The following is a 23,355-nucleotide window of genomic DNA, read 5'->3' on the forward strand; positions in this document are numbered from 1 at the left end:
GGTGCGTCTACGTTTATGAGGTTTTTTTTTTTTTTTTTTTTCAGCTGCTGGATGGTGTGTCTACCTGAGTGTATCAGTACAAGCTTTGTATTGTTCAAATCTCTATCTTTACTGATCTACTGATTTTGGTTGGTTGGTTCTGCCTTTGATTGAGAGAGGAAAATATGCAATGGTGATTGTAGATTTTCTATTTCTCCTTCTACTTCTGACAGGTTTTCTCTTTAATTATATAGTTTAAAAAATTGAGATATAGTTCACATGCTATAAAGTTTGTCAGTTTATGGTGTACGGTTCAGTTCAGCGGTTTGTAGTATATTCAGAAGGTTGCACAAGCATCACTATTTAATTCTAGAACATTTCACCCCCTTACCCCAACCTCAACAAAACCCCCGGGTACCCATTAGCAGTCACTCCCTGCTTCTCCCCCTCCCCAGCCCTGGAAGCTCTGATGTATTTTCTTTCTCCGAATTTTTCCATTCTGGAAACTTTATGGGAATGGAATCATACAGTGTGTGGCCTTTTGTGTCTGGCTCTTTTTACATAGCTTAATGTTTTCATGGCTCATTCATTTTGTAATGTGTATCAGTACTGCATTTCTTTTTATGGATGAACGATATTCCATTGTATGGGTAGTTACATTCTGTTTATCCATTAATAGGTTGGGTCGTTTGTATTATTTGGCTATTATGAATATGCTGCAATGAAGAACAGTATGCAAGTTTTTGTGTGAATTCATTTCTGGCAAGTGTTGCTCTCTTATTGTATACATTCACATTTAAAATTGTTATAACTTCCTGTTGGGTTGACCTTTTTATTTTTGTGAAATGTCAGTCTAGCTGTGGTAGAATTTTTGCCTTAACATCTACTTCGTTTGATAGATTAGGTTTCTTTTTCTCTTTTTAAACTTTATTTTTAGTTTTTAATTTTTGCTATAGGGGTCATATCCTCACTGGGAGGGAGGAAGAGAAAGAGAGAAAGTGAGAGGAAAAGAAAATGGGATGCTTCCCAACCCTCCAGCCCAGTGAGGATGGCCACACTGCAATCTTCTTCCTCCATTCTCTGATTTGGGCACACACACACACACATGTCCTGCGTACTTTTCAAGCTGCTGGATCTGGGATTCATACCATGCTGTCAGCCATGTGTGACCTAGCCACCCTAACCTCCATGCCATCTGGCCCCAAGATTTTCTTTTCTTTTTATTTTTTGTTAATATAGTACACATGTACTTTTCTAAATGTAATTTTACTCATTATTATTATCTAATTTAATCAGAGCAAGACAGACAGAGAGGGAGAGCAAGCTGCCAGGTCTGGGACTCAAACTGTGGTTGGCCTTAACCATCATACCACCTGCAGGCCCCAAGATTTTATTTTCTTAGAGCAGTTTTAGATCGACAGCAAAATTGAGAGGAAAGTACACAGATTTCCATACACTTCCTGCCCTACTCATGCATCTCCTGCCCCATTATCAGCATCTTGCCAGAATGGTAAGTTTATTGAACTTAATGACACACAAATCACCTGGTGTCTGTAGTTTACACACTCTTGGTGTTGTACACTCTAGAGGTTTGGTCGAATATGTTATGACATCTACCTACCATCATAGCATCATGCAGAGTGTTTTCACTGTCCAAAAACCCTCCATGCTCTACCTAGTCATTCCTCTGCCCCTTCCCCAAACTCCGACCACCACCGATCTCTTTTACTCTCTCTCTAGTTTTGCCTTTTCTAGAATGCCATGTAATTGGAATCAATACAGTATGAAGGGACCTCAACATGTTCATGGAAAATGTGTATTATAAAAAACTATTCATAGCTTTCAAAATTTTTTGCACCCAAGTAAAGTGGTACTTTAATTCCATTTCCACAAACTTTTTGAGGTCCCTCATATGTATCAGATTGGCTTATTTATTTATTTGCTTGGCTGTTCTAGAGAGTGGGTGCTGGCCAGAGAGAGAGAACCAGCAGTTAGCATAATGGCTATGTCGCTGGACTCCCACATAGTTGACCGCGGTTCGAGTCCTGGACCCGGTGGCTTAAAACTCATGCTGGGCGCGTGTGCGTGCGGGCCAAAGATCCCGAGAGGAGAATGGAGGAGAAGAGATTGTGGCATGGCCATCCCCTCTGGGGGATGATTTCTTGCTTTCTGTCTCTCTGCCTGGCAAGCGCACACACCCTATGGCAAAAAGCCTCTCAAAAAAAAAAAAAAAAAAAAAAAGAATGATTTAATTTGCTATAGGGCACATGTGCTCATCAGAGCGAGAGGGAAAGAAAGAGAGGGAGAGAGAGAGAAAGAAAAAGCAAGCTGCCAGTTCTGGGACATGAACTGTGGTCGGCTTTGTGGGAGCCTAGTGCCTCAACCACTATGCCACCTGCTGGGCTCCAAACCACATTTCTTTATGAGATAGCAGGATCTAATTGCTCTAGATTTATGGGAATCTCAGTGGTAGGGCTGGGAAAGGGGAAAACAGGATGGACATGATCCTGTGATGCAACCAAAGACTTTAATTGGAGGCAGCTCCTCCCACTGTGGCTTTTTCAGAAACTGGCGGACTCTTGTCGGTGGCACAGGGATGGCTCAGACGTCTTCTCCTCCTCCAGGGGAGTTTCTGAATCGGTCTTCATGACTCCTGTCCACTGCTCTCTTCCTCATGGACATGCTCCCGCAGCTGCACAGCTCAGAGACCCACGTGGGCACTGCCAACTAGAATGCTCAGGGCCTCCCAAGGGTACACATCTTGAGCATCAAGTTGTTGGGGGAGTGGTGCCTTCTTTGTAAATCATTTTGGCGAGAATGTGTGTTCATATCTGAGAGAATGAAGGGAAATTTTATCCTGGGTAAACGCTTTGAATGACACATAAACAGTTTTGATCCTATCCCACTTGAAGTTTCCTCAGATAGCCATTGGCTTAAAAATAGTTCTGCCTCCTGAGCTAAAAATGACCCCAAGTTGCATTAAACAATTGACATTTTAGAACTTGGTTGTTATCGCAGCGTAGCCCAGCTAATCCTGACTAATACACACAGGCAGTTACTATTTGTCAAGCGCCTCTTTCATGTGGGGCCATATTCTCCACACCTAACTATGTTGCCTACCTGCAACCTGTAAAGTAGGTGATATATTAGCATTACCCTCATTTTGCAGAGAGTGCCGCCAAAGTACAGAGAGGGTCAGGGATGTGCTCTAGCTCAGTGAGTGGCTCAGACAGAATTTAAACTGCCACATAGGACTAAAGCCAGTAATTTTAACTGGTATCTAATCCCTAGTAACTAATATCTAATATTGTTTTTAGGCTGTATTGTTACAGGTTTGGGTAACTATCTCCCTTAACACCCTCAAAGGCTGAGAGAAATCTGCGTGTGTCCCAGCCCGAGGTGCCTGTACTAACTATCACACACCCTTGTCTGGAACCTACTGAAGGTTCGTGGATGCTGTTGTTCAGACGTTCTTGGACTGTGGGTGCCAACAGGATTGGAAGCTCTCTCGTCAGCCTTGCAGCAGCAACAGAAAAGTGTTGACCCCATGTTTTGATAGGCTGTGGAAGGGGAAAGGGCCAAGAGGCATCTGATCTGCAGCCCCAAGGCCAGAAGCCCATTGTTATGTAAGTGATGGATCATGCTGGGCCCTCCTCTCTCTCACACCTCCTTTAGCTCCCTGTGGCCTGAAGATCTGGGCCCACTTGCTTGGCCTACCTCTCTGAGTGCTAGTTCTTCCTCTCCTATACACAGTTCTATCCATGGAGAGGGCTGGAGTCTGTACTCTGTCGGTCTTTACCTGCAGGGGTGTCTTCTTGAATCAGCTGATCTTGTGGGGCAGGTAAGTTCTCTGGGCACGGCTGTTTCCCCATTGCATTTAGGACTATGGATGGAAAATGCTGGCCCCTTCTTTGCAGGTTTTACAACAGCAGAACCCCAGCTCACTTAGAAGCCCATACAGACACACTGATGGTGAGGTGTCGGATTTGCCTTCTACTTGCTAGATGTGTGCCCCTGGGCTGGTTCTGTACTCTTTAGCCTCACTTTTTGATCTGGACAGTGGGGCTATTGTATCCCCTAGAGGAATGCATGTTTAACCGTATGTAGACTAGCTGCTCTGTTGGCAGGTGTCCAGAAGTGCTTACTCTGTTCATTGACTTGCCATTCCCTTTCCGTCCTGTAGCTCATTGACTTCAGTTTCTTCCAGTTGGATCCAGGACCCATGGGAGCATGATCATGAAGCTGTCTTGTGGGTTCAAATCTCGACACTGTCAATAAGTTGCTGTGAGGAGTTATCGTAGCCCATCCATCTCTTTGGACTCCCTGTCTGCAACAGGAGGTGGTTAGGCTGCATTGTCTTTCCAAGGGTCCTTCCAGCCCTGATGACCTGAGGTTGTTAAGTCTTTTTATTCACTTTTTTTTTTAGAGAAAGATTTTTTGCTATAAGGCACATGTGGTTGCCAGAAAGACAGAGACAGAAAGCGAGAAATTACTCTCTTGGGGAGACGGCCATATCATAGTCCTTTCTCCTCCATTCTCCTCTCGGGATTTGGGGCACTCACACACATATGCCTGGCATGAGGTTAAGCCGCTGGGTCTGGGACTTGAACCGCAGTCAGCTATGTGGGAGTCCAATGACGTAACCATTACACCATCTGCTGGTTCCAAAGGTTGTTAAGTCTTAATTCCCAACCTCCTTTCTTTCTTTCAGACTCTGACCATCTCCTGCTCTTGTTCCCCTTTCCCTTTGACCAGAGCCCCAGCCTGGCAATTTCCATCATGGCAGTTGTATGTCAGTCCTAGCACACTGGGTTTACTCCATGACCTTGTTTTCAGACTGGTTTCCCATCTCTTCCCCAGATCCAGCTACCATCATTTCACCTGGAGTATTGCATTCGCTCCTCACTGGTTTCCTTGCTTCTTCACCCTGATCTTCATTAAATGTTAATGCAGTTGGATCTCTTACCATGTCAGAACTGACCACACCTCTGTTCAGAACCTCCCAGTGGTGGCCCAGACTAGGCAGAGTAAAAGCCAGACTCTTTTCCCGACCTCTCTTGATCACATTTGTGACCTAACCATTACCTTTGCCTACTCCTCTTGCCTATCTCTGGCCACCTTCCCCTTCATTGTATCCCAACTGCACCACACACAGACCTCTGCATTTGCTCCACCTTCTGCCTGGAATACTTTGTCCCTGGAGATCCATAGGCTTACCCCCTCTTCCCCTAAGCCATTTTTAAATGGCTTCTTCTAATGTGGTCCTCTCTGGCCTGTTCACTCTATTCACCCTCCGTATTCATTCACACTGTTTAAGCCCACTATGCTCTCCCAGCATTCCCTATTTCTTTTCCCCACTTCATTCTTCCCCAAAGTCCCTGTCGTGTTCTAACATATCTGAGCATTTATTTACTTGCGTGTGCTCTGCTTTCTTAGTGAGCCCACATTGGCTGGGAGTCTCCTTGGTTTTCTGTTGGGTTCCCCAGTACAGGGTGTAAGGTAGGCAGTTGTCAGTCTCTGTGGCTCAGCTGCATTAACGCACAGTTATCCTTCTTCAGTCCTGGGTACAAGCAGGTGCTATCACCACGGAGGACCGAGGGGTGAGGTGAAGCAGTTTTGTTCCAGTAATGGCACGAGTGGTAGGACACTGCCTGCCTCACCCACCTGCCAAGCCGACTGATGACTTCCTGCACAACTCAGCTTTTGGCTCCCCACCAAAAACAGGGACCACCTCCCTTCCCTGCCTTCTCCAGTCCAAACTTACTTCTCCTTCTCCCACGCTCCCTATTTTGGAGATGGGTCCAACTATTTGCTTTGTGTTGGGAGCCAGAAATGGTAACCACCCCGCCCCCCCCCGCTCCCACCTCATTTCCCACATGGTTTTATTCCTCAAGGTCTTTTGATTCTACCTTATACATATATCCTCTGTTGTCTGCTGCCCTCCATCTGCTGCCCTCCCCACCACTCCTCTTTCCTTTGGATCATGACCTCAGCTTCCCCACTGGTCTCTGGCTTACCTGCAACCGTGCGATCTGCCCCCTGTGCCAATCCTGTCTAGTTACTATGCCTCACACCCTCAGTGGCTCCCCTGTTGCGCTGCTCAGATTTGTTCCAGGATCTGGCCCTGTCAACCTTGCCAGCTTCATTCACTCCCAACTCACTCGCTCTTCACTCTCCTCTCACTCTCTGGCCCTAGGAGCTGCCTGCAGTGTACCACGTGCTGCCAGCACTATGCCTGTGCACAAGCTGCTTCCTCTACTCCCATGTCCTCTCAGCGTTCCTTCACCTATGTCACCTCCTTTCAGCAAGCCACCCTGTCTCACCTGGGATGAACCAGGGCTTCTCCATTGTGGTCCCAGCAACCCCAGGGTTTTCTGTATCCTGGCCCTTTCTTGTCATTGAACTGTGTCTGCCTAGACCTTAGCAGATGTTCAGTAAATATTTGCTGAACTGCCTGTTCATGTGCCCCCCCCCCAAAAAAAAAGAAAGAAAGATCCATGATTTAAAAAAAAATTATTTGGGGGACTAGCAGATGGTGTAATGGTTATGTCACTGGACTCCCACAAGGCTGACCACAGATCAAGTCCTGGACCTGGCGACTAGAAACTCACTCCAGGTGCATGTGCTTGTGTGTATGTGTGTGTGTGCTCCAAATCCTGAGAGAAGAGTGGAGGAGAAGGGACTGTGGCTTGGCCATACCTCCTAGGGAGTGATTTCTCGCTTTTTGTCTTTCAGTCTTTCTTTTTGGTGAGCCCATGCACCCTATAGCAAAAAAATCTCTCTAAAAAGAGTTTGGCATTTATTTACTGAGGACCTACTGGTGCTGGGAAGTGTGTGAGGTCCTGGGGGGTACTGGAGTGACCAAGAGTGACGGATTCTTACTCCCAAGGAGATGGCTGGGTCCGGGTCACCTTTGGGTCCCAGCATACAGCAAAAGGCCATGTTCAGAGGTGGTGGTCTCTCTGTGTTGGTTGAATATGGAGTTTTCTCTGTTGGACAAGATATGCTCAACCCTTTTCCTAATCTTCCTTCCTCAAACAAGGTTTTTACTCCCTTCTCTAGAGATGGATAGAAGCATCCTTGTTTGGGATTTCCTCACCCTCCCCGTGACTTCAATCTTAAAAGTTAATGGGAAGAGACATAGCCAAGGTGTCAAGGTCACTGATGTTTGCCAAGTCTCTTGCGCAGGTCCTGAGAGGAGAATGGAGGAGAACGGACTGTGGCCCTTCCCTGGCTCTCTTTCTGCCAAACACATGCACCTTAAAAAAAATTTTTTTTTTGGTTTGGCATATATTTATTGAGAACCTCCTGGTGCTGAGAAGTGTGTGAGGTCCCGGGAAGTACTGCAGTGAACAAGGGTGACAGATTTTTGCTCCCGAGGAGATAGGGCTGGGTTCAGGTCACCGGTGGATCCCAGCACACAGCAAAGGGCCATGGTGTCAAGATCACCGATGTTCACTAAGCCTCTTGGGCAGGTCCTTTGATATCCATGAGTTCCCTGATTTTTCATCTCCACCCTGTAGAGTAGGACTTGGCCCCACCTTTCAGATGGAGGGCGTTGAGCCTCAGAAAGCAGACTAGCCTGGATGTCGCAGCCAAGAGGAACAGCTGGGACTTTCATGTATTTTTGTGTAAAGCCAGAGCCTCTGTTGTCCATAGCCTCATCCTACAGACAGTTACAGAATGAGATGTTCGGAATCAGTTTGTACTCTGAGAGCGGGTGGTGGGTGGTTTCTAAGTGCAAAATCTCCATCTGAAGCTGAACAGAGCAGCTTGGCAGTTAAGAATACACTTTTTTTTTTTTTTTTTAAAGTTGGAGGGATTCAGAATCCTGATTCTTGTTGTACCTTGCTGCTGTGTGGAGGAATTTAACCTACTTGAACCTTAGTTTCCTGTCTAAGCAATAGGGATGGTAAAACCATCCTTAAAATATTGTCATGAGGATTGGGTGACAAGGATGGAACGTGCTAAGCCTGGTGTCTGGTATACAGTAAGCAGTTAATAATTTGAAGGATGGCGATGTAGGGGAGATTGACTTGGGTTGGTTAGGGAATGTGGTGGTTCTTGCACTACCAGTGCCCTCCTCTAGGTGGAAGTAGGAGCCAAAGAAAAGGGCTGTTGGCTTGTCCCCGGTGGCCTGTGAACTTCAGGTGTCTAGTGACCTCACAGCACTTTGACCAGAACAAGAAAGTGCAGGGAGGTCAACCAGGAAGCCTTCGGGAGCTGGAGGAGCCTGTAGGGGCCACTCAGCACAGATAGGGAGACTGGGACCCAGAGAGAGCAAAGTGGGATCAGGGCGAATAGGGGTGGGGTAATTGCTTATAGCCAAGAGAGTAGGTGACGAGGAGTGGTGGGGACATTGTCCCTTTTAGTACAGAAAAATCCCTCTCTTTGGTCTAACCTGAGCCTCACTCACCTGCAGATGGCAGAGTGGACAGGAAGCTGTCTGTGATGTCACAGAGCTGGGAAACCTGGAATGCTGGGTCCAGGGGGGTTTGGAGTGAACCACAGAGGCAAGAAGGAGGGAGACTGTCTTTGGACTCTGTCTCCTGGGGTTTGCCCCTCTGTCCACCCTACCTGTCATGTTAGCTGTGACATATGTCATCCGTCTCTTATCCTTGGATTAGCAGGCTAGCCAGGCCTGCCCTTCTAATCAGGATGCAAGAGGCAAAAGGCGAAAGAGCAAGTCCCACGGTGAAAACACATGTCTAAGCTCCTGCTGGTGTTCCATCTGCTGTTTCCATTGACCAAGCAAGTCACGTGACAGGGCTCAGGGGGGAGAACATACACTTCACCAAAGAGGAACTGGCCAAGATAGGTGAAAATATTGGGCCAATACTTCACTGTGCTACAGGTAGATACACATTTGACAGATGAGAAGACTGAGGCCCGGAGTTGTTCAGATATCTTGGCTAGGTGACACAGCTAGTAAATGGCAGAGAGAGGATGCATTAGAAGCTGAGGCTTTTTTTTCTTTTTTTTTTAAGGGAGATTTCTGCTACTGGGTGTATTGCTTGTGAGAGAGACAGAGGGAGACAGACAGCGAGAAACCATCCCCCCCCCCCCCCCCCCGAGGGGATGACCGTGCATGTGTCCTATAGCAAAAATTTCTCTTAAAAAACAAACTTATTTATTTATTATCATTTTTAAGTTTATTATAGAGCATGTGTGCTCATAAGAGAGGAAACAGAGAAAGAGAGATGAGAGAGAAAGAAGTGAGAAAGCAAGCTACCAGGTCTGGGATTCAAACCATGGTTGGACATGTAGGAGTCCAGCACCTCAACCATCATGCCACCGGCTGGCCCCCTACATTTCTTTAATGAAACAAGTGTATGATATTGCTAGCTATGTCTAATAAAGACAATAAAAATACAAAAAATTATGGAGCAATATCACCTATCAGTATTGGTATAAAAATACGAAATAAATGTTAGTGAACAGAATCCAATCCCATATTATGAAAATAATACATCATGATCAGGTGAGATTTGTTCCATGGAAGTTTGGTTTAATATGAGGAAGGGGATGATACAGCTTTTTTTCTTCATAGCTGCTGGAAAAGAAAAAAGAGAGAATTTATGGATATTTTCTTAACATGATAAAATAGCTATTTCTAGTACCTCTATCTCTGTCCTAAAGTCAGCTTCTTACCTAATGGGTAAACACTAAAAATATTTCCTTTAAAATCAGGAACAAGGGACCATCAAGTGGCACAGTGGTTAAGGTGCTGGACTCCCACATGACTGTCTGCGGTTTGAGTCCTGGACCTGGCAGCTTGCTTTCTCACTTTCTCTTTCTCTCTCTCTCTGGTCAAATTAAAATAATAATGATAACAAATAAAATAAACAATTGATCAGGAACAAAAATCAGGTACCCGTTAGCTGCGCTGTCCAATATTGTACTGGTAGTGTTAAGTGTTGCAATTAGAAAAGGTAAATTAATGGCAGAATGAGAAAGGGAGAGGCTGAAGTATCACGACTTGCAGAAGATATGATGATATTCCTGGAAAACCACAGGGAATCAATAGCAACACCTATTCAAACAGAACATTTCAGAAAGGGGCCAGCTCTGCGGTGGTCAAGGTAGCCAGATCACACATGACTGACTGCACTGTTCAAATCCTGGCCCTAGAGGCTTGGAAAACATACCAGATGCATAAATGTACATGCCTCAAATCCCCAAAGGACAGAGAAATGGAGAAGAAGCAGCTGTGGCATGACCATGCCTCATGGGGGATGCTTTCTCCCATTCCCCCTCTTCCTATTTTTCTCCCTGATAAGTACATATGCCTTCTAGAAAATTTAAGGAAAAATTAGAAGAGAAGCAAGACATAAAATTAGCATTCTTAATTCCATAGCATTAATATACACGGCAATTACGACAGAGAAAAACCCTGTTCATGATAGCAACCGAAAAAGATAAAATACTTAGAAATAAATTTAATAAGAAATTTAAAAAATTTATACAAAGAACAATTTTTTTCTTTTTTTTTTTGGAGAGATTTTCGCTATAGGGCACGTGTGCTCGCCAGCCAGCCAGAGAGACATAGAGACAGAAAGCGAGAAATCACCCCCCAGGGGGGATGGTCACGCCGCAATCCCTTCTCCTCCATTCTCCTCTCGGGATCTTGGGCACGCACGCACACGCGCCCGGCGTGAGTTTAAGCCACCGGGTCCGGGACGTGAACCACAGTCGACTACATCGGAGTCCAGCGACATAGCCATTACACTAACTGCTGGTTCCCTACAAAGAACACTTTTAAAATAGCTCTGAAAGACAACAAGACTAGCACTGAGCAAATACATATACAAATGAATACTATTCAAAATTAAACATGTAAGAATAAAAGAACGTACTAGCTTGTGAACAGATTCACTGGTGGAATAGAATATAAAGTTCAGAAGAAGACCCAGATATGTGTGAAATTTAGTATATTATAATAAATGTGCCATTTAGATGACCTAAAATGGTCTCTTTTTTTTTTTTTAGAGGTTTTTTGCTATAGGGCGCATGCTCTCGCCAGACAGACAGAGAGAGACAGAGAGACAGAAAGCGAGAAATCACCCCCCAGGGGGGATGGCCACACCGCAATCCCTTCTCCTCCGTTCTCCTCTCGGGATCTTGGACATGCACTCACACATGCCTGGCATGAGTTTTAAGCCACCGAGTCCGGGACGCGAACCATGGTCGACTACATGGGAGTCCAGCGACATAGCCATTACGCTAACTGCTGGTTCCCTAAAATGGTCTTTTATTTGAAAAACTTTTTAGAGATTTTTGCCACAGAATATGTGCATTCACTGGAAGAGATAGAGACGGAGAGATGGAAAGTGAGAAATCACCCCCTGAGGAAAGATGGCCACACGGCCATCCTTTCTCCATTCTTCTCTTGGGGTCTGGGGCATACATGCACACGTGCCTAGTATGAGTTTTAAGTGGCTGGGTCCGGAACTAGAACCACAATCGACTATGTGGGAGTCCAGCAATGTAACCATTGCTCCATTTGCTGGTCCCAAAAGTGGTCTTTTAAATAAATGTGCTGGAATAACCATATGATTATTCGGAAAAAAATGTTAGGCATTCCACATACGTACGATACTAACAAGTGTCAAATGGAATAGGGATCTAAATGTAAGCAATAAACCATATTAACGTACCAGGAAACCTGGGTGAATTCCCATATTTCTTATTAATTAAAAAGGGGGGAAATAATAACTTACAGTGGAGACAATTGGCAGCAGGCACTGCTTCCGCCAAGTGATCTAAGTTAACATCACACATCAGGGAACCTACCCACGTCACGTAGCTCTTGATACGATGCACTGAGGAGGACACAGCGCTGCTTCTGCTGCATTTCGGTCCCAAATGGAACACTTGAATTGAATCATGAGGAACCATCAGGTTCACTGAGGGACATCTTATAAAACCGGTCTACCTGTATGCTTCAGAAATATAAAGGCCATGAAAGAGGAAGACAGAACTGTTCCAGATTAAAGGAGACTAAAGAAATGTGACAAGTACATGCAATTTATGATCTTGGATGAAATGCTAGACTGGGCAAAAGGGTAGCTACGAGACATTTTTGGGACAACTGAGGAAATTTGAAGAGCATTACATTAACGTTGAATTTATTGCCTTTGACAACTCTACTATAGTTATGATAGAGAGTAGTCTTATTATTAGGAAATATACACAGATGTATTTAGGAGTAAAAAAGCGTGAAGTGCGCAGCACATTCTCAAGTGGTTCAGGAAGAAAATGAGAGAGAGAAAAGGTGATAAGGCAAATGGGGGAAATATATACACAACTGGTAAGCCCGAGTAGAAGGTACATCGGAGTTCTTTGTACCATTTTAACTTTTCCTTAAGCCTGAAATTATTTCCAAAGCTATCCAAAAGGTTAAAATAATTTTAAAGTTAGATATGACAATACATATAAAAAGATAAGACATTTGGAAGAGACACTCCCTGATAAAAGGGAGGGGAAAACAGGAGGGACACGATCCTGTGATGTGACCAAGGACTTTAATTGGAGGCAGCTCCTCCCACTGTGGCTTTTTCAGAAGCTGGAGGACTCTTGTCGGTGGCACAGGGATGGCTCAGACGTCTTCTCCTCCTCCAGGGGAGTTTCTGAATCAGTCTTCATGACTCCTGTCCACTGCTCTCTTCCTCATGGACATGCTCCCGCAGCTGCACAGCTCAGAGACCCACGTGGGCACTGCCAACTAGAATGCTCAGGGCCTCCCAATGAGGCACGGTTGGAATGGCCAGCGCTCCTGGGAGTAGCGGTTTAAGTTTCTTTTGTAAAAGCCTTGTTGGGAAGCATATGCATTTATATCTAAAAGAAGAAAGAAAAAACACTGGGGTTTGGATGAACTGTCCTGGTTATCTGTGTTCAACTCTGATCATTCCTCAGCTTCTTAGGTGCTATGGGAGCTAAGATGGACCCCAACCCAGGTTTTGGAAATCCTCTGTGAAGGGAAGGAGTGTCTAGCTGTAGGTCTCGTATTGTACTGCATTGGTGGAGTCAGAGATGGTAGAGTTTCTGCAAAATACAGTGGCATGGAAAGATAGGGGACTTGGGCCCACCTTGCTCTGACCCTGGCGGACTTGTGAAAGTGCCTTCCCTTCTGTGGCCTCAGCACTGGGGACAGAGGGAGGAATGGGTTAACTAGTGGGGTTCCCAGCTTCTCACCTTCCATTTGAGTAGGTCAGGTGTACTTTGATCTTTTATAGCAATTAGACTTTGTATGAGATTTTTGTCTGCAAGGAGGTTCTAAAATGAGTGGGCTGATTCTTAGCTCTCAACAGCTTGACCTTATGGAGTAGTTATGAGCTACCATACTTTGGATGCCCTGCCCAAACTCATGCTGATGTTTAATTGCCACTAACAGTGTAGCAAGGTGGGAGGTTGTTAGGTTGTCAGAGCTCTACCCTCAGGAATAGATTAGCCCATTCATAGATTGATGTGTTATTGTGAGTTGTTTCAAAAGCGGCCTTTTCCAGCTCTTGCTCACACATGCTCTTACCCTCTTGTGAGGTGACGCTGTCCCCATGGTAACTATACAGCAAGAACATCCCTCTCAGATACTGAGCAGACGCTGGTGCCATTGGACTTTCCAGCCTCCAGAATTGCAAAATATAAGTCTTCTCTTTATAAATGACTCAATCTGCTATATTCTGTTATCACAACAGAAGACGGACTAAGATGCTATGCGAAACCACTCGGCAGAGTGGGTATCTGGCATCATGGCTGCATTTCTTCTTCCTGAACTGTGCCACTCCTGGGTTGGGCATCTGTCCTTCCATGACCAAGAGGCCTTCCACTCCTCTCTGAACTATGCTCAGTTTACACACGTATTCAGGTATTGTCAACTTGCCAAGCCCCTGGCTGGGTTCTGGGGAACAGGGAACAAAGCTGATGTGGGCCCTGCCCTCTGGGAACTTAACTGTTCACTGGATTAATGACACATTAAGCAAATAGTCACTCGTAAGATACACACGAGAGGTGATGCCACAAGGCTTAGAAGGATAGTATGGATGTGTATCCTGTCCTCCTAGACCTGCTGTTTATGTAATTCCTAGCTCAGAAGATTTTTGGAGTCAGTGTGCTCAGATCTGACCCTGCTTTCATGGTGGAAGCCAGACCTGTGTCCACCCCCATCCCCACCCCCCACCCCTGACTAAACTAATGTAACAATGGGGTCTGGTCATTAGGGCAAGGCTCCCTGCCCTGGAGGGCCTTGGTCAGTGTTAGGACTCCAGTTTGGGACTCACCCTCAAACTCACTGCTGCTGGAGGAATCTCTCTTTTCTGAGTGGATCAGAGGTTTTCCGAAAGATAAGCGGGAAGCTGCATTCATGTACTTGGGATTTTGTTTGTTGAACTCATCCTTCTGAAGTTGTAAACCTAGCAATAATTGCACACCATCATGTGCGAGGCTCAGCCGAGACCACAGACATTTTATCAACTTTGAAGCAGCACACACAAGTGGTGGTTATTGTGGGTGGGGAAGCGCCTGAATCTACCTCCTCCTGTCTCCTGACTGCTTCCCCTTATTAACAGGTGTTAGATTTAAATTTTGTACTTTAAGAAACATTGACTTTTGGGGTGAGGGGCAGCAGATGGTGTGGTGCTTAAGATTCTGGACTCCCACATAGTCAACTGCAGTTTGAGTCCCAGACCTGGCAGCTTGAAAACCATGCTGGATGTGTGTGCATGCACATCCAAAATCCCAAGAGAATGGAAGAGAAAGGATTGCGGCATGTCTATCCACCCTGGGAGTGATCTCTCTCTTCTAGCTGTGTCTCTCCAGGGAGTGCATGCACACTGTGGCAAAAACCTAAATAAATAAATAAATAAAAACTTTATTTATAAATATGATGCATACCCATTACAGAAAAGTTAGGAAATATTAAATAATATGAAGTAGTAAAAATAGCCCCAAAATATCCCTTCTCCTGAATATTCTCACAGAATATTCATCTTCTCCTGTGCATATTTACGTAGCTCATCACATGCTATATAGTGTGTATGCATTTTGTTTTCTTAAATATATATTATATCATAAACATTTTTCTCATGTCACTACATTTTTGTTTTGGTTTTACAGATTTTTGCTATAGGGCTCATATGCTTACCAAAGAGACAGAGAGAGAGAGAGAGAGAGAGAGAGAGAGAAAGTGAGAAATCAGCCCCCCTGGGAGGGTGGCCATGCCTCAATTACTTCTCCATTCTCTTCTCAGGATTTTGGACCCGCATGCACACGTGCCTGGTATGAGTTTTAAGCTGCCGAGTCCGGGACTCAAACTGCGGTTGACTATGTGGGAATCCAGTGACCTAAACATTACGTCATCTACTGGTCTCATCATGTCACTAAATTTTTTATTTGTACATTATTTTATTTTATGGATAATTCAAAATTTATTTACCTACTGTTCTATTTTTGAATATGGAGACTATTTTCAAATTATACTGCTATAAATACTGTTGTGATAAATCTTGCTGTAATAAGACTTTGTCTTGTATAACAAAGGATTTGGTTAAGAAGCTGAACCCTGTTATATAATCCAAAGGTTTGTCATTTACCAATTACTTAATCTCCTGCTACGTCTGCTTTCCTATCTGTAAAGTGTTATATTCATTTTGGACGATAGTGTCCACTCCTTAGAGTATTTGTGGAGATTAAATAATGTCATTTTACAAGTAAAGTGTAAAATGTAAATTGTGAAACAGGAGGGGATTTTATCTAATCACATCTGGGGACCTAATAGCTATAGTGCTTTGCATGCGATAGGAACTTAGTAATTACCATCATTGCCATCTTGGGGAAAGCGCATTGACATTTTTGAAGTTCTTGATTTTTACCGTGAAGCTATATACTTTCAGGAGGAGTCTTATAGTTTTAAAATGACTATTAGTTCATTATTTTTTTAATTTGTCAGAGAGCACGTGCACTTGCTGAGAGAGAGGAAGAGGGAGAAAACACTCTCCAGTCGGGCATGTTCATGCCACGATCTTTTCTCCATTTCTGCATCCTGTCAGAGTTTTAAGCATGTGTGCACATGTCCCTGGTGTGTTTTTCAAGCTGCCAGAGCTGGGATTCCACCTGCACAATCAGCCACATGGGATCTGGCTCCCTTAACCACTAGGTTATGAGGCTAGCCCAGGAGAAGCCTTTCAAAAGATTCTCATGTATAGGTTTCTGGCAGAATATGCCATGAGAATTTTTTCCTGCCCTTCTGTTCCATTTCCCAGTTGGACTCTGCCAGACTCTTGATCAGTCTTGCCCCTTACCTCCATCTGTAGGAGGTAGACGGTATGCCATCGGTCCTAGCTTTGCCCGATCTTGATAATAATGCTTTTCTTTCTTTTTTTCCTGTCTAAAATAGCTGATTTTGACCCCCTAGTCTTCTCTGCTATGACCTCTTGTCCTGATTTTGATCTCTTGTCCTGACCTCAAGAAAGATGGGATTACACACTGAAGACCATAGGGCTTTGTGATAGCCTTGGAAACCTCACTTTCCAGATGACCTTGGCTGAAGATAAAAAAGGGATAACTGATGTATACTGGACTTTCATGAGCAAGAAATACATCTTGGTTTTGTAAATCATTGAGAGTCCAAGGCTGTTTATTTTAACAGCAAAAATCTATCCTCTATCCTGACCAATAACCCATATGTAGTTTCCACTCGATGATTGTTGAGTGCCTGCTTTGTGTCAGACTATGTGGTAGGTGTTTACATATATTGTTTATTTTACCCTCCCAGTCATCTTCAAAAGTAATACTGTATTATGAATATTCCCACTTTGCAGGTAAGGAGACTGAGAATCAGAGAGGTAAAGTGAGTTTCCCATCTTTTATGGGACAACTGAGATTTGAACAACCTGTACAGCCCCCAAAGGAGGAATCTTAACCACTATTTTTCTGGTCTTCAGTCTAACGATTCTTAAACTATAGTGTACATTCAAATTTACCTGAAAACCATGTTCAAATGCCTGCTGTGATTTGCTAGGTCTGGACTGGGGTCTGAAAATGCATTTCTACAAGCTCCCAGGTGATGATAATATTGCTGGTCTATGAAATACACTTTGAGTAGCAAGACTTTAGGCACTCTTGTTTATCAGTTTGGGTACTTAACTATAACATTCTCATCTCATTTTAGGTTAGAACTATCACTCAAAAGATGAAGGGAATCTGGAGGTATCTCAGCAAGAGGGAAACAAGCAAACTGAAGTCTGGAGAGCCCATGCTGGGTGTTCTTATCTGGTACCTACTCTGGGTTGATGGCTGAAGCTCTTGGGTTTTATTGGGAACCTTGGAGTCATCCATGGCTTGGGGCTCCTCACAGTCCCTGCAGCATAAACAGAAGATCTTCGAGGCAAGGTTTTGGTGGGTTGCTGTAGAAGGTAGAGGAATGAGGACGATGGGTTCTGGGATCTGAATTTCAGATGCCAATTGTAAGCTGACTATGGTGGGGTTATAAATTGGGCTGGCCTCTCCCAAGGTATAATACTTCTCCCCACTCCCCAATCTTCTGTAGCTCCCTATGGCCAGGAGACCTGAGCCCTTCTGCCTAGGCTTCCTTCTCTTAAGGCCATTTTTTCTATTCTATAGAAAGTTTCCTTACCCATGGAAAGGAGTTGAAGCCTTTACTCTGCCAGCTTTGTTTGCAGAGGTGCTTTCTTGAGTCAGCCAATCTTGACTTTGAGCCCAGTTCCCTGTTCAGTGCTGTTTCCTGAATAAAAATAACACTGTGGCTGAGAAATGCCAAAACTTTACCTGTATTCACACATCAGATAGGCTCTCCTATAACAAAATCCCAGCTCATGCAGAAGTGGACATAAATATGCTCAGGTTTTAAATAGATCTGTGTTTTCCCCTATTTCTAGGTGCATGCTCTTGGGGTGTACTATCATTTGAATGTCCTTCCAAAATTCATGCATTGGGACTTGGCTACATTATAAAGTTATTAAGTTGAAAGGAGACCAGAACAGATGGGGATATATGGACAGCTGCTCTTTTTAAAATTCTGCCCTATGCCATTTTGTGATACCTTTGGACCTTACATATGACTGGAATCATGAGTCAAATAAACCTCAATTCTCTTAAATTATTCTCTAAATTCACTCTTCTCAGGTATTTCTGTAAGAATAGCATACCAGACTAAGGTAGATTATTAAACCTTCTTGAAACTCATTATTATCATATGGAAAATGAAAGTAGCCCTGCCTATTCTGCAAAGTAGAGGGTTAAATATATGAAAAGTGACCCCTATGGTACTAGGAATACAATACGTGTTCAGTCATTTCATTTCCTTCTCTTCCCTTTATGTAGCTCATTGGTTTCAAATTATCCCAGCTGATCCAGACCTCATAGGAACATAGTTAGGGATGCATAATTTTGTAGCGTTAAATCCCGGGTTTGCCACTAACTTGCTGTTTGACTTGAGGCAAGTCCATGCTTGTTGCTGTTTCTCGGGCTCCTCATCAGTGATAAGAGGAAGTTAGGCTAAATGATTTCTTCGAGGATCTTTTTAGTTCTGGTGGCCCAGAATTATATAGCCTGAACTCCTTTCTTTGTAGGTCACCTTTCCATATCTCTGGATACTTCTTGCTTTCACTCCTCTCTCTCTGGCAATTTTCTCACCCCAACTTCTTTTTTTAGAAAATTCTTCTTATGGTATTGGTTAGGTGGCCCTAGGAATATCCAGTTCACTATGAGTGATGCCTCCTACTAGGCACTTTATCCCACTTTTTAACATTTAAAAAAATTTGTTTATTGAACTTTATTTAGAGAGATTTTTGCTATTGGGCATGTGTGCTTACTGGAGGGACAGAGAGTGAGAAAGACAGAAAGGGAGAAATCAACCCCCAGTGGGGATGACCACACTGCAATCCCTTCTCCTTCATTCTCCTATCAGGAGTTTGGGCACACCTGCCCACACCCTTGGTGTGAGTTTCAAGCCACCAGGCCTGGAACTTGAACCACAGTCAACCGCATGGAAGTTCAACACCTTAACCACTATGCCACCTGCTGGTCCCTTGTATCCCACTTTTTCTACTGTTGTACTTTGGTCTAAGCCACCATCATCTCTTATCTAAATTACTTCTATAGTTTTCTAGTTGATCTTCCTGTTTCTTTTGCCCTTGACCCCTTCACAATGAATACAAAAGCTAGAGTAGTCCTGTTAAAATGTATCATGCACTATTTCAATAATTTCCAGTAACAGAAAAATGGATATAAGGTGAAGAGATAGTGTTGAACAAATCAATGGAAATTTTGAAACAGAATCAAATAGATATCCTAGTACTATAAAAATCAATATGTGAAGGAAAAATATATTGTGTTAGACTAAGAACACAGTGGCAGAAATGCTCGGGAGCCTTGAAAAAAGGGAATAGAAATGATCCATACTGAAGCAGTTAGCCTGGAATGCTATTCTCCTAGATAACTGCATTGCCATTATCACCAAATTTTGCTTCAATATCACCTTTTCTAGTAAGACTTTGCGTCCACCGTATTTAAAATCGCACTCACATACCCAGAATGACCTAACTCCATTTCCTGCATACTTTTCTCTGTAATTTTCTAATTCTCTATACAACTTTCTTACTTATAATATTTATGCTCTCCCGGGAACCAGCAGTTAGTGTAATGGCTGTGTCGCTGGACTCCCACGTAGTTGACCGCGGTTCGTGTCCTGGACCCGGTGGCTTAAAACTCACGCCGGGCACGTGTGCGTGCGTGCCCAAGATCCCGAGAGGAGAATGGAGGAGAAGGGATTGCGGCGTGCCCATCCTCCCTGGGGGGTGATTTCTCGCTTTCTGTCTCTATGTCTCTCTCTGTCTGGCGAGTGCATGCGCCCTATAGTGAAAATCCTCTCTCAAAAAAAAAAAAAAATTTATACTCTCCCTACCCCTGCATTAGATTGTAAGTCACATGGGTTCATGGATCTCATCTGTATGGTTTATCACTCTGTTCTCAATATCTAGAACTATACTTGGTATAGTATGGGCAGTCAATAAATGTTTATTGAATTAATGAATGAATAAATGAACCAGCATTTGTATTCAGTCTAGGATAAAAGTATTCGCAGGCACTGGAATTGATAAGAGAATTGGGTGGTAATTTTATTTTTTTTTGAGAGGGATTTTTGCTATAGGGCATGTGTGCTTGCTGGAGCAACAGAGACAGAGACAGAAAGTGAGAAATCACCCCTCTCCCCCAGGGGGAATGGCCAGGCCACAGTCTCTTATCCTCCATTTTCCTCTTGGGATTTTGGATGTTCATGCACACATACCTGGCATGTTTTAAGCTGTTGGGTCCAGGACTCAAACCGCTGTCGACTATGTGGGAGTCCAGGATGTAACCATTATGCAATCTGCTGGTCTCTTGGGTGGTAATTTTTGTGCCAGGAACATCACAACCTGTAGGGCACAGCTTACCTCATTCATACCTTAGGTCAGTGCTAATCGGACCCTGCTGATTTAATTAGTTGATTTTAGTTCCACTCTCTGCTGACTGGTTGGGGTTATTTTCCTTCCTATCCACTGCAAACCAAGTCTGTCTTCTTCCTATGTGTCTTATTTTGTGAAATGATCCTATTATTTACTTGGTATCCAGAGCTGGAAACCTGTCAGTCTCCTACCATTCTCCCACATCCATCAGTCTTTGCCTTTACTTTCCAGATATCTCTTCAATCTGTCTGCTACAATCCATTTCCATTTTCCTAAGCCACTCTCACCTCTCACCTGGACCACAGCTGAAACGTTCTCATTGGCTTGTTTGCCTTCACCTAAAGCTAGAGCTATCTGGCCAAAATGTAAATCCTATCTCCTTTGCCTCAAACCTCTCAGGGGCTCCACAAATATATAGATCTAATCCCTTCTGTGATCACCATCATTAATCTCTTCAACCACACTTCTGCTTTTGCTCACTCCCCTACAGCCATAAGAGATGCCATATAGGCAGTTCTTCCTAACCACCCTTTTCCTGAACGGATCCTGTTCATACACTTCCTCCATCTGGGTGTTCTCACCTCACTCCACTCATCGAATGTAAAGATTTGGGGATTACAGAAAGCCATTTCTTGTTTGTTGGAGGAGTTGGAGGAGCAGGACTGGAGAGTCTGTCCTTTGTGCTCTCACAAAACTTAACTCTTCCATCCTTCACCTGCCACGCTTTTCCATATCACAACCTGTTATTGTCCAGTGACTGCCTGACTAACGGTAAATGCTCAGTAGATACTCATTGAAAACTGCATTGTATGCCTATTTAGTTGTCCACAGCCTGGATGCTAGTTCATAAACCTTATTCATTTACTTAACATATATTTACTGAGAGCCTCCTATATGCTAGGTACTTTTAGGTGCTGGCAATCTAGCAGTGAACAAGATAAAAATAGACAAATGCCCCACTCCCCCTCTTAAGTTTCTTTCTTTCATGAATGAGTAAGAGAGAAAGATATGTAGACAGCCCCAACAGAGTTATTATTGCCACAATTCACCCCCAGCTTCAGCCAGCCTGGATTGTGGGTATGAGCATGTCAACGTGTTCAGGAAGGTGTCCAAACATGAACCTAGAACCTTCCCATGTGGGTCAACCTTGCAGAGCACTGTATTTTACCACTGCACCACTGTCCAGCCATCTTACTTCTGTGTCCAGAGCAATCTCTCTAGGGATGGACACAGACTAGGCCCATTACATGTATTTGTTGAATAAGTTCGTGACCCTTCTTTGTTGGATAGTAACTGTATTATCCCACTAGATTGCCTTCCTCCCTTTTACTAAGTGACCTTTAAATTCTTGCACATAAGGTATTTCTTGTGGCTAGCTACATCTAGGCACGGTAGACACATATATAGGGTCTGCAAAAAGTTCACAAGAGGCCAGCAGATGATGTGGTGGTTAAGGTGCTGGACTCTCACATGGCCGACCATGATTTGAGTTCTGGACCTGGTGGCTTGCTTTCTCCCTCTTTTTCTTTCTCTGTCTTTCTTTGGTCAACTTAAAAAATAGTAATAATAACAATAAATAAAATTAAATAAATACTTCTTTAAAAATGTTCATGAAAAATGCAAATTATGAAAAAACTATGCATGGATTTAATTTTTTTGGGGGGGGCACCAAAATAAGCTTGTATATTAATTCCATTGTTTACAAACTTTTTGAAGTCCTCTTATAGATATCTGATACTTGGACTAAGAGAAGCCCATCATTGGCCCGTTTTGCCCTAGTCACCAATAATCTTTTGAATCTGCTCCCAGGTGAATTTTTCAACATGATTGGGGCTCTAATATATTTCATTGATCTTCTTAAATGGAGTTATTTCATCTTTCTTAGGATTTATAAACATATAGAAATTTATATAAGGCAACTTGGTCTTTGGTTTTGGATAGCTGCCATTTGGCAAATACCCTTGCCAGTAATCTGCTTATTCTGTGTTAGTTTTAATCTTCTTCCTCTGTGTATACAAACGTTTGCCTTGTGGGATTTTGCTTTGTTCTACATTGCCTCTTCTATGTTGAATGGAGAAAGAAGTACTTTATGAGGAAGGAGTGGAAGCATGGCGTCACCACAACTCAGCCCTGGGAAGTAATGGTTGGAGGGCTATTAGATTGGAGATTAATACAAAGAGAATTGCCAGAACTTTGACTTGGGTCCCCCAAAACCTTCTTAAGCACATGTTATGTCTTCTTAAATAATAAAAGAAGAACACTTTACTTAGTCTATATTCTGGAGTCAGTGATTCCAGGTCATTGATTATATGGCCTTTTTTAAGGCTCTACTTATCCAAGGAATTTGAGACACTATGCGTAGTACAAACTTTTTTTTTTTTTTGCCAACTGTACTATACTCCATCCTGTTTGTCATGGTCTCCTGTACTTTTGAGTTGCTTTCTCTTCCTGGAAAACACTTGCTTTATATATACTCCCACTGTATGTACTCTCACATGCTTACCTTTTTAAATTCTTTTTTAGGTTTTTGTCACAAGGTGTATGTGCTCACGGGAGAGGAGAGAGATAGAGATATGGAGAGAGAAATCACACCCCCAGGAGAGATAGCCATGCTATAATTCTTTCTCTTTCATTCTCTTCCTGGTATTTTGGGCACACATGCACACATGCCTGGCATGATTTTCAAGCTGCCAGGTCTGGGCCGTGAACTGTAGTCGATCATGTGGGCAGTTCAGTGCCTTAACTACCACAATGCCTGTTGGCCTTATCATGTGCTTATCTTAATAAATAGGAAGCCTTCACTAAATGATTGAAAATGACTAAGGCCATTATGACAGATTTTTTTAAAAAGAATTTTTAAATTTTATTTAACTTTATTTATTTGACCAGAGAGGAACAGAGTGAGAGAGAGAGAAAG

General features: G+C 43.5%; 2 protein-coding genes across 6 annotated transcripts in view; both read right to left on the reverse strand.

The window, feature by feature from the left end:
* Positions 1 to 2,452: 2,452 nt before the first annotated feature.
* Positions 2,453 to 8,976, reverse strand: TEX53 (testis expressed 53). 4 transcript variants are annotated; one of them, XM_027769627.1, is made up of 4 exons: positions 8,396 to 8,969; positions 4,125 to 4,302; positions 3,420 to 3,539; positions 2,453 to 2,810 (listed from the first exon to the last, which is right to left on the reverse strand). In XM_027769627.1, the coding sequence occupies exons 1-4, from the start codon at positions 8,582 to 8,584 to the stop codon at positions 2,716 to 2,718; spliced, it is 582 nt and encodes a 193-aa protein (XP_027625428.1). In that variant the 5' UTR covers positions 8,585 to 8,969; the 3' UTR covers positions 2,453 to 2,715. The 4 variants fall into 4 exon arrangements, with proteins under 4 accessions (XP_027625428.1, XP_027625433.1, XP_027625431.1 ...); XM_027769632.1 differs by having other exon boundaries at positions 4,125 to 4,306; positions 8,396 to 8,427; XM_027769629.1 differs by having other exon boundaries at positions 2,729 to 2,810; positions 3,403 to 3,539; positions 8,396 to 8,976.
* A 2,489-nt stretch (positions 8,977 to 11,465) lies between these two features.
* Positions 11,466 to 23,355, reverse strand: part of TEX48 (testis expressed 48) — a 44,421-nt gene continuing 32,531 nt past the window's right edge. For both annotated transcript variants that reach the window (XM_027769636.1, XM_014585689.2), the window contains exons 2-5: positions 17,609 to 17,716; positions 17,256 to 17,378; positions 14,256 to 14,387; positions 11,466 to 12,816 (exon numbers count right to left, since the gene is read on the reverse strand). In XM_027769636.1, coding sequence (XP_027625437.1) covers positions 12,713 to 12,816; positions 14,256 to 14,387; positions 17,256 to 17,378; positions 17,609 to 17,612 — 363 coding nt within the window. In that variant the 5' untranslated portion in view covers positions 17,613 to 17,716 and the 3' untranslated portion in view covers positions 11,466 to 12,712. The remainder of the gene's footprint in view (positions 12,817 to 14,255; positions 14,388 to 17,255; positions 17,379 to 17,608; positions 17,717 to 23,355) is intronic.

The sequence above is a fragment of the Tupaia chinensis genome, unplaced genomic scaffold (genome assembly GCF_000334495.1).
Source record: "Tupaia chinensis unplaced genomic scaffold, TupChi_1.0 Scaffold000081_1, whole genome shotgun sequence".
NCBI classification, from domain to species: Eukaryota; Metazoa; Chordata; class Mammalia; order Scandentia; family Tupaiidae; genus Tupaia; species Tupaia belangeri.